The following is an 8,976-nucleotide window of genomic DNA, read 5'->3' as shown; positions in this document are numbered from 1 at the left end:
GGAGGGGGGTATCGCCAGTTTGGGATTGGGGGGGGGGGTATCGCCAGTTTGGGGCGGGGGGGATGGATTGGGGGGAGGGGGGTATCACCAGTTTGGGGCGGGGGGGATGGATTGGGGGGGGGTATCGCCAGTTTGGGGCGGGGGGATGGATTGGGGGGAGGGGGGTATCGCCAGTTTGGGATTGGGGGGGGGTATCGCCAGTTTGGGGCGGGGGGGATGGATTGGGGGGAGGGGGGTATCGCCAGTTTGGGATTGGGGGGGGGGTATCGCCAGTTTGGGGCGGGGGGGATGGATTGGGGGGAGGGGGGTATCGCCAGTTTGGGCAGGGGGGATGGATTGGGGGGGGTATCGCCAGTTTGGGGCGGGGGGGATGGATTGGAGGGGGAGTATCGCCAGTTTGGGGCGGGGGGGATGAACTGGGGGGGGGTATCGCCAGTTTGGGGCGGGGGGGATGGATTGGGGGGGGGGATGGATTGGGGGTGGTGTTTACGCGGCGCGTAGCTGGGGTGCACGGAGCGGGCTGCGTGGGCCGTGCTTGGGGGTGCACGCAGGGAGCGCCCAGGCGCGTACGAGGGGGTGAGGGGGGGGTGTACCGGGGTACGAACGGGGGGTGCTCGGGGTCTGAGGGCCGCCCCCGCGGCCCCTCCGAGCGCCGCCCGGGCCCGGCGGGCGCCAGGCGGAAGCGTGTCCTCCGGCGGCCGCCGTACCCTCCGCCTGGGCCCGCCCCGCCCCGCCCCGCCCTGCCCTCCCCCGCTATGAACCGCGGCCGGGCGGGGCGGCGGCGGCGGCGGCCGCCGGCGGTACCTGGTGGAACAGCTCGAAGATGAGCTCCTCGGTGACCTTGGGGTCCAGGTTCCCCACGAAGAGGGTCCGATCCGCCTCGGCCGCCGCCGCCCCCATGGCCGCGACCGGGCCGCCCGCGCTCGCCGGCGCCGTGGCGTGGCTGCGTCAGCGCGCGCGCGCGCCCCGCCCCGCCCCTTCCGGTGGGGCGGTACCTTCCCTCAGTCGCCGTTCCGGCGGGGCGGCCCGCGGGGGGTCCCGGCCCCGGCCCCCCCCCCCGTTCTCTCTCGGGAGCCCGGCCGCTCCCGTAGGGCCGGGCCCCTTCCGGGTGCGAGCGGCGCCGAGCGGCCGGCCCGCCCGCCCCCGGGACGGAGCGTCGGCGTCCTTCCCTGTGTCGCGACAGGAGCGCGGGGAGGCGCCGCCTCCCTCCCGCCGTGGGGTTTGACGACGGCCGCCGCCGGCCCCGCGCCAGCCGGGGAGGGCTGCTTGGCCTCCCCCCGTCGCCCTCGAACGTGAAGGGGGGCACCTTGGGGTTCCCGCTCGGGCGGGGCGCCCGGCCCGTCGCCTCCCGCTGCTCCGCTCCTCCCGAGCGCTTCGCAAAATGGCTCCCCCGCCCCGCCCCGCCCCGCCGCAGCAAGTGGCCTTCATCCCAGCGGCTGTCGTCCCCCGGACCCCTCCGGAGGCGCCGGGTGTGGAACGGGGGGGGTGTTTCTCCCCTCTGGAAAGAAAATTCTGAAAGGGGAAGTTGAACCTTCGTTTTTCGTTTAGATTCCGGCGCGTTAACGGCGGATCCTATTTTCCCGTTAATTAGGCGCTGTTCATTTTCTTCACTTCATTGCTTACTACCGCACCCAGAATTTATATTCATTTCGTTTAATCGTGTTCGCCTGGTTAAATTCTAAACAGTTACTCGTTCAGAAAGGAAATTACTGCCTCGCTCTGCCAGGACTTCCACTTTGCCTTAATTTCCCTGGGGCCTCGTTTACTTTCCTCGGCTTCCCCCCCCCATCCTTGCTGGGTCCCCCCTGGGTTCGGCCGGGAGCGCGCGCGGCGTTTGTACCGTCGTCGGCTTGCTCCGCGTGCGCCGGGCGTCTTCCCGCCAGCGCCGCGGGCCGCCAAATTCGCGGCCCCACAGAAGGCGCCGAGGGCTGGGGCGTTGCCCGTCGCAGCCTCGCACAGCCCGGACCTGACAAAACGCGCAGCAAGAGAACGGGAAGCTCGCTCGGGGTTTTCACAGGCGCGCTCTGGCAAACCTGCCGCGGGCTTTTCCCTTGTTCTCTTGCTGTTTTAGGCCCTTTTTGCTCTTCGAAGAAGCAAACTGGAAAACCAGGAAGTTTTTCTGCTTTGGGGGGGGGGGGGGAACACGTTCTTCAGCTGCTTGTTTTCACTCTCAATACTCAAGCGCTCTTAAATATTGCAGAAACTTCAGCCGCTTCCGCTCGCTAACTCCAGCTTCAGAAGAGGCTCTCGGTGTTTCACTTTCTCCTCTCCCGCTTCCTTGCTTCCCAGAGCCTGGCGTAGCCCGTCGGGACGGCGATGGTCGTGCCGAAACGCTCGTGCAAAACCGCTGGAGGCAAAAGGAGCAACCAGTCCTCCTCGGACCGTTGCTTGTGCTCGTGCCTCGCGCCCCTTTCTTGGCCCCCCCCCCCCCCCTCCTGGGTCGCTACTCTTGAAGCTGCCGATGCCCCACATCTCCCAGCTCCGAGGCTCTGGCTCGGCTCTCCCCTGCGGTACAGGAGCCCGGCGGCCGCTCGGCCGTCTCGCCCGTCGCGTTCCTGCCGTGCCGCCTCTGTCCCCAGCGCCGGCCGCAGGCGTCGGCCGTGCCTTCCCTCTCGCCTGACTGCCCTCCCGCTCCTCCGCTCGTTGGGCCGCCTCCCTGACTCCTCCGAGCGGGTGACGGCGCCGTGGTAACGGGGCTGCTCGATCGAAGGCGGATGCTTGAAAATTCCCCCGTAATTAGGCCCAGCGACAGAGAGCTCCGTCGGGCAAAGCCCTTGCAAACGGCAGTCCTTTCTCCGGAGAGCCTGGAAGGGCGGGTCGCGCCGGCTAACGCAGTAGCAGCACACCTTATCCCCATCCGCCCCCCCAGCCGTGCGATTTTCATCATGGCCGGCTATCCCTGCCGAAAGCAGGACACCGTTGAACATCTGGGGGCTGATTGACAGCTGTGCGGAGAGGGAGAGGAGCCGGCAAAAATAACAGCCCCGGTTACTACTGAATAAACCCAGCTTCGGTCGCTGGTTTTGGTTCACTGCTTCGGCTTCGTGTTCGGGCACGGGGCGAGTTTGGGGAAGGAGAGGGGAGGGAGGAGAGGTGGGGTCCGGGAAGCCAGGCTGCCGTCTCTTTTCGCCCCCTCTCCGTCGCGTGGGCTGCGTCCTGCTGTTCCCAAAGCTCGCACGGGCGAGGGGAGAGCTGAGCCGGTCGTCGCCCGAGTCGGCGTCTTCCCGGCACGAGTCCGGCCTGCGCCCACCTTGCCGCCTGAGGTGCCGCCGCGATTTCTGTCGGCGAGCGTGAGCGGCAGGCGGAATACCGCCCAGCCTCTTCGCTGGGAAAGGCTTTCGACGACTCCTGGCAGGTTGCAACAGAAGGGTAATTGTAGCTACAAACTTCTCCGTGAAGGGAATCATTGTGCTTTTTAAACAGACCATAAAAATCCCCAGCGATGCCGATGTTCGAACAGTTAAACAGCGATTAAAGACGCCAGCGCTACAAGACCTGGGCATGTTATTTCTAGAGAACGTGTCAGCAGCTGCTGAATTCTTGCCTTTACTGCGCCGCGCTGGCAGGCGCGGAGGAGGTCTTTATGGAAACGGCGGCGTTACGTTCAGCGTTAACTAGCGAGCGGCGCAGGTCCCGAGCTGCCTCCGAGCATCCTCTGGTTTTCAGCTCCGTTTCTTGGAGCTGGGCAACGGGGCCGTTCCCAGCGCTCGCGGCGGTGCCGAAAACCCCTGCCGCTTGCGCAGGGCGTCCCGGTGGCTCCGGGGACGGTCACGCCGAGCAGAGCTGGAGCTGGCGGCGTCACCACCGTGGCCCTCATCTCGCTGACGTGGCGTCGCCAGTGTACGCTTCTGGGGTCCCCCACGGTTACGTCTTCGTAAGCCCGTACTGGTGCCAGTGTCACCCTACAGCCCGAAAGACTTCAGTGGCTTGTTTGTGCTTTTTTAATTAGGTTCTTACCAAGAAACTAAAAGGCGACGGGACGGAGAGGAGGCCGAAGCCCTCTGGTTCCTGCCTGGGCTTGCTGGGTGCTGCGGAGCCTGTATGGAATTTGAGGACCACGACTCATTTCAACCTCTCGACTCCTTCCTGGGCTGTATCACACACTCTCTCTCTCTCTCTCTCTCTTTACACCAGCCTCTTCTGTCAGAAGAAATAAGATTTGTGACGGGACTCCGTCTGCGTATATCCAGAGAGAAAATTTCCTATTTCCATATTTCTTTTCACTCTTGAACCAAAACTACCCCAAAAGAAAATCGCTATGAGCGAGGGGAGGAGGAGCTTCAGCAACAAATCCCAAACATTTACTCTCAAAAAACTGCTGAGAATTGGGGCGTGTTGGGTGTGCTAACATTAACCATTACCAACGATATCTAGGCTCGAGCATCTCTAAAATGAATCTCCGGTATGTCGCAGGTCTGGCTGTCCGTAATCGTGGGAGAACAACCGGGTATGGCCAGCGGCGCTCTGAGCCGGGGGAGGTTGCTTCGGGGAGAGCGTCGTTTCCGTCTGCCAAGCCCTTCTGCCCTGCTCCCGCGTCTGTTGCCGGTGCCCGGCAGGTACGTGTTGCTGGGGCTGCAACGTTTTGTCGGGCAGTTTTTACAGGTTTACTGAAAGGACCAGCGGGTACTCTTGGTTCCGTGAGCGCTGGGGATTGTCTGGGCGCGGGGCACGCGCCTCCCCTTGGCAGCATCCTTTCTCCCCTCCCGCCCCCCCAGCTTTTCAGACAGAGCACGCAGAATTTGTCCAGAAACCAGGAACAGGCCTGAGTTTGGACAGTCTCGCTGCCTTTGCGGCCAAACTTTTTTCCCGTAAGAATGGATTTTGGTCTCAAAAAAGCACATCACGGCTGAAAGAGGGAAGCTTCTCGGAAGCTCTGCTCTGACTTGGGAGGGTGGCAGGGAAGGGACTTGGCTGCAGTTCCCGTTTTCGGGCTGGGGCGAGCCGGCGGGGTTACCCCGAGCCTGGGCTGGTGCCGTGCGTGCCGCATAAATCCCAGCCCGCGGACGCCGTTAGGGCACTCGCGACTTTATTTGCTTTCAGATAAAGGGGTTAAGGGGCTGTGGGTTACATCGGCGGGGCGGTTTGAAACCAGACACGCTGCTGTTTTCCTCCCCAGGGCCCACATGCTATCCGGTGAGGGAGGCACGCCTGCGTGCCACGAGGCTCAACACGGCTTCGCAGTCCGTGCGGACGTCTCCGGGCAGGTACGGCTGGACCTCGCTGAACTTCACGTCAAAGCCAGCGCCCTCCACGGCTTCCTCCACCTCGTTTCTCTCCAGGCGGAGGCACGAGAAAACCTGCTTGTTGAAGGCGTAGTAGGTTTCCCGGAGGACGGTCACCATCACCAGGTGCCCCCCCGGCTTCACAAGGGCACCGACGTTTCTCAGGGGGCTGCGGAAGGTGGCCGGGTCCTTGCAGGCGGCCTCCAAGCAGAGGGTGGAGAGGACGCAGTCGGCAGGAGGCAGGGACACGGGGTCCACGGGGTTGGCTTTGGTCACGTCGCACTTCAGAACCTGCCTCACCTTCTTTCTCAGTTTCTCCTCTTTCTCAGCCCACTTCTCCCTAGCAAGTAAACAACGAGCCTTCATCTATTTATTTGTTTATGTGGTTATTTAGCATCTGCGCCTGCGACTTCACGTACGCCGTGGTCGGTGGCAGGGCGGTAGGAAGCCAGCCTCACCTGTCCCCTTCCAGCTCGCAAACGTATTTCACCACCGGCCTCCAGTCGAAGGCTCCCGCTTCGTTCTTCAGCCATTTCTCCAGCTCCCGGCGGTTCTGGTCCGCGTAGTCCGAGGCGATGACCTCCTGGAAGTGCTCACAAGCGGACAGAAGCTGGTAGATGGTGGGGCCACAGCCGACGTCTATCAGGGTATCGCCTCTCAGCCCCTCTGGTGCAGCGTGGGGGTGAAGACCGTCCCGGCGAGGATGGAGACCGTGCCCCAGGACAGAAACATCCCACAGCCCCGTCGGGCTGTGCTTCCCCCAACCCAGAAATGCCATCCCCAGTGCCACGGACCCACGGCGCAGCCCCGTCCCCCCGGTGCCCGGGGCTCTCTGGCAGCACCCCGGCCTGGGGGCAGCTCCTGCAGCGGGTTCAGAGCCCCCCCCCCCCCCCCCCCAAGCCCTGCCCGGCGGCAGGGACGATGCCTGCTGCCGGAGCAGGGGCACTGACCCCGTACCCACCCCTGCCCAGCCGGGATTCGATGGCGTTTCCAGAAACTGGAACAGCTCCAGCTGGCAATACCCTGTATGCACAGATACACGTGCGTGCATATATATATTAAAAATTAAATAAATAAAAGGAAAGTGTGTGTGTGTACATCTAGCATATAGCTCGCTCTGCGTCGGGGCACACCCCGAGCAGCGTGCGGCCCCAGGGCAGCCCTGCAAATGGGGGCGGGGGTACTCACCCAAGGAGAACATTTTGAACAGGCTCCTCAGGTTTTGCATCAGAAACGTGTTTGGCTGTCCCTGGCCGTCGCTCAAGCTGTAAAATTCTTTCAAATACTCCCCAGGGTCGAAACTCTGCTGGTCAACGGCTGCGTCGGTGAAGGCCGCTGGAGCGTCCATCCTGCCGAGAGCAAGCCCTGCTGCTCGCTCCCCCCGCCGTACGTTGCGTAGCCCCCGGTGTCCTTTCGGTTTTAACCTCCCTCCTGCGTCCCCCCTTCCGGGTGCCGGACGGACACGCTCCCGTTCGTGACCGGTGCTGTCTCCTGCTCTCCGTTTTTACACCGAGCTTTACTTCTTCCGTAATAACTCGCTATTGAGCCGCTCCCCCCCTGCCCCAGCAGCCCCTGAGCCGTACGATCCCCTGCACGGAAGACGGTAATTAATGGCAATCCCCGGGATTACGTTACGTGTCCCTGGCTTTGCAGTAATTGACGGCAATAAACCAGTACGGCGCGCGTCGGTATGGCCGGCAGTCGCAGCCCGGCAGCTCTGTAAACAGTATTAGTGCGTCCGACACCTTTGCTTCTTAATAGCAGCAGATTGAAGCCGGCGTGTTCGGTAATGTAACGTGGCAAGGAAGTTTTCAGGCCATCAGGTGCCCTGGCAGAGGACGGTCACCGTCTCTCCTGCAGGAAGGAGGAATGGCTTCCAGTCCGTGAGAAGCGCCTGCCAAAATTCCCGTTCTCTTTCGGTGGTTTTGTTGCTTTTATTTTTTTCAGGTTTTTCCTTGGAAAACTGCAATTTCACATCCTCGCCCTGCAAACCAGAAAACTCACAGCATCGGCGCCTGGGTTTTGCCTCCAGAGCCGGCCCCAGACCCCGCGCCCCTGCCTGCGCCATGCCTGATGGGGGGGGGGGGGTTCCCTGCCTGCACCGTGGCCCCCCGCAGCCCCTCGCCCGCCGTCCCGGGGGACGGGGAGCAGCGAGGTGGCGCGGAGGGGACGCGGTGGCGGCGGCCTCCTTCGCCGTCCCCGCCACGAAGAGGCAGCAGAGCCCCGCGCTTCTCGCGGCGGCGGGTCCCCGCAGCATCTCGTCCTCTTCCCGCTCGCCCAGCGGGAGCCGAAATGATCAAACGGTTTTAGGCTCATTACCGACTCCGAATCTATATAATTGGCCTCTGCTTTTTCAAAGATCTGCCATTAGGAGCGACGGGCGGAGGAGCCGCCGTATCATCCTCAAACTAATAAGCGCTATTTTAGATCCCGAGGTGACTTTGCTTAACAGACCCCGCTCGCCGTACCGCATGCACGGCCAGACCTGCTGATGCGAAACCAGCTGCCAAAGGTAGGAAGCCTAAAAAGGACGTCGGCTTGAAAGACGACCCTGTTAAAGAGGTTTTCTACCGAGAGCAAAGCCAACAACAAGCGCTCCCCGCTACGCCGGCGCTGAGGCCCCGGGCTGAAACGGTCTCTAAAGCCACCGGCCCGGCAAGAGCCACCCCCCGGGCCACGGCAAGCGGACCCGGGGGCGTCTTTCCCGCGGGATGTCAGCCCCCGACGCAGACCACGGGCACTCCCAGCCTCGCAGCTGGAAGCCCTAAGATAAGTCGTGTTGATGCCGGGGGTTTTGTCCCTGCCACCTGAAATCTCAGCACTGCAACGGTAACAGGAGGTGGAGGAGAGGCGAATGTGCCCCCCCTGTTAAATCCTTGGAGCTCAAGGAACCGTTTGAAGTGCTGCACGTTACACCAAGATGCAGCCATCCAGTCTTACCCCCCCCCCCCCTTGCCGGGGTCTGCATTTATTATTTTTTAAGACAGCGGGCTGAGGTGCATAAAGCAGCGTAGCCCTGCAGCCGGCTGCAGCTCGGGGGCTTTGGCTCGTTTCTGGTGCTGTTTGCCGGCGCAGCGCTTGCGTTTCGGTCCACGGAGCCTGTTTTCGCTCATTGAATGACACGGTTTGGGGATAAAAGTGTAAATTGTCAGCACCCAGAGCACCTCGGGGCATTTATGAGTGGGAGCGGTGGACCATCTCGAGGCTAGCAAGCCCCCGCTCAGCACGCCTTCTCACCCACGCCGCCAGCCCGGCGCTCGCTGCTCCTGGAAATCGGATGCAGAGCCTGCCCCTGCGGCTCCCCGAGCCGGGAGCAGCCCCGAAACGGCCCTGCCGCTCCAGCTTTCCGTCTCTATTGAAATCTCAGCTCTAGACAACTGATTTCCATTTTCCCCCGTACTTTTAGTTCAATCAAAGCGTGTGATTAGGGCTCTGCGGGCTCCATTGTCATCTCTACCTAAGTGCTTCTCTGATTGATATAAACAGCATTTCGATATTTACACTGTGGAACGTATTGCTCTGCTTACTTTCCTGGATAATGCACGAAATCTGCCACTACAGGGAGGAAAAATAACAAAAAAAAAAATAAACCAAACCCAAAAGAAGTCCCTGCAGAAAGCTGCCGGGAGGGGAGAAGCCCTCCCTGACGGGACGGGACTGTGCCCCATCAGCCTAAGGAGGAGCACCTTGGCCTCGTCCCATCACCTGGGCAAGCAGCAGCAGCTGGGGAAGTTACAAAGGGCAGAGGGTCGGG

The 8,976-nt window shown here is 62.2% G+C and overlaps 2 protein-coding genes and 1 long non-coding RNA gene across 3 annotated transcripts in view; 1 reads left to right on the top strand and 2 right to left on the bottom strand.

The window, feature by feature from the left end:
- The window catches only part of RBM7 (RNA binding motif protein 7), a gene marked incomplete in the record, with an annotated part of 2,964 nt that extends 2,053 nt beyond the window's left edge, over nucleotides 1-911 (bottom strand). The window contains 1 exon segment of the mRNA XM_076358367.1: nucleotides 805-911. Coding sequence (XP_076214482.1) covers nucleotides 805-900 — 96 coding nt within the window.
- The window catches only part of LOC143170305 (uncharacterized), a 60,790-nt gene extending 56,239 nt beyond the window's left edge, over nucleotides 1-4,551 (top strand). The window contains exon 3 of the long non-coding RNA XR_012997033.1: nucleotides 4,414-4,551. This is a non-coding gene — a long non-coding RNA (uncharacterized LOC143170305). The remainder of the gene's footprint in view (nucleotides 1-4,413) is intronic.
- A 462-nt stretch (nucleotides 4,552-5,013) lies between these two features.
- Nucleotides 5,014-6,739, bottom strand: NNMT (nicotinamide N-methyltransferase). The gene is made up of 3 exons (XM_076358454.1): nucleotides 6,411-6,739; nucleotides 5,681-5,888; nucleotides 5,014-5,562 (listed from the first exon to the last, which is right to left on the bottom strand). The coding sequence occupies exons 1-3, from the start codon at nucleotides 6,568-6,570 to the stop codon at nucleotides 5,127-5,129; spliced, it is 804 nt and encodes a 267-aa protein (XP_076214569.1). The 5' UTR covers nucleotides 6,571-6,739; the 3' UTR covers nucleotides 5,014-5,126.
- Between the last annotated feature and the right edge of the window lie 2,237 nt (nucleotides 6,740-8,976).

This window comes from Aptenodytes patagonicus, chromosome 23, assembly GCF_965638725.1.
Source record: "Aptenodytes patagonicus chromosome 23, bAptPat1.pri.cur, whole genome shotgun sequence".
NCBI lineage: Eukaryota > Metazoa > Chordata > Aves > Sphenisciformes > Spheniscidae > Aptenodytes > Aptenodytes patagonicus.
Note: the sequence above shows the minus strand (reverse complement) of the source record. Positions and strands in the feature narration are given on the sequence as shown.

Excerpts from the sequence above, each read along its gene's own strand:
- NNMT (XM_076358454.1), bottom strand. The coding sequence starts at position 6,570 with ATGGACGCTCCAGCGGCCTTCACCGACGCAGCCGTTGACCAGCAGAGT. Across the intron at positions 5,889-6,410 it reads GTTCAAAATGTTCTCCTTGG|AGGGGCTGAGAGGCGATACC; the intron begins GTGAGTACCCCC and ends ACGCTGCACCAG. Across the intron at positions 5,563-5,680 it reads TGCGAGCTGGAAGGGGACAG|GGAGAAGTGGGCTGAGAAAG; the intron begins GTGAGGCTGGCT and ends TTTACTTGCTAG.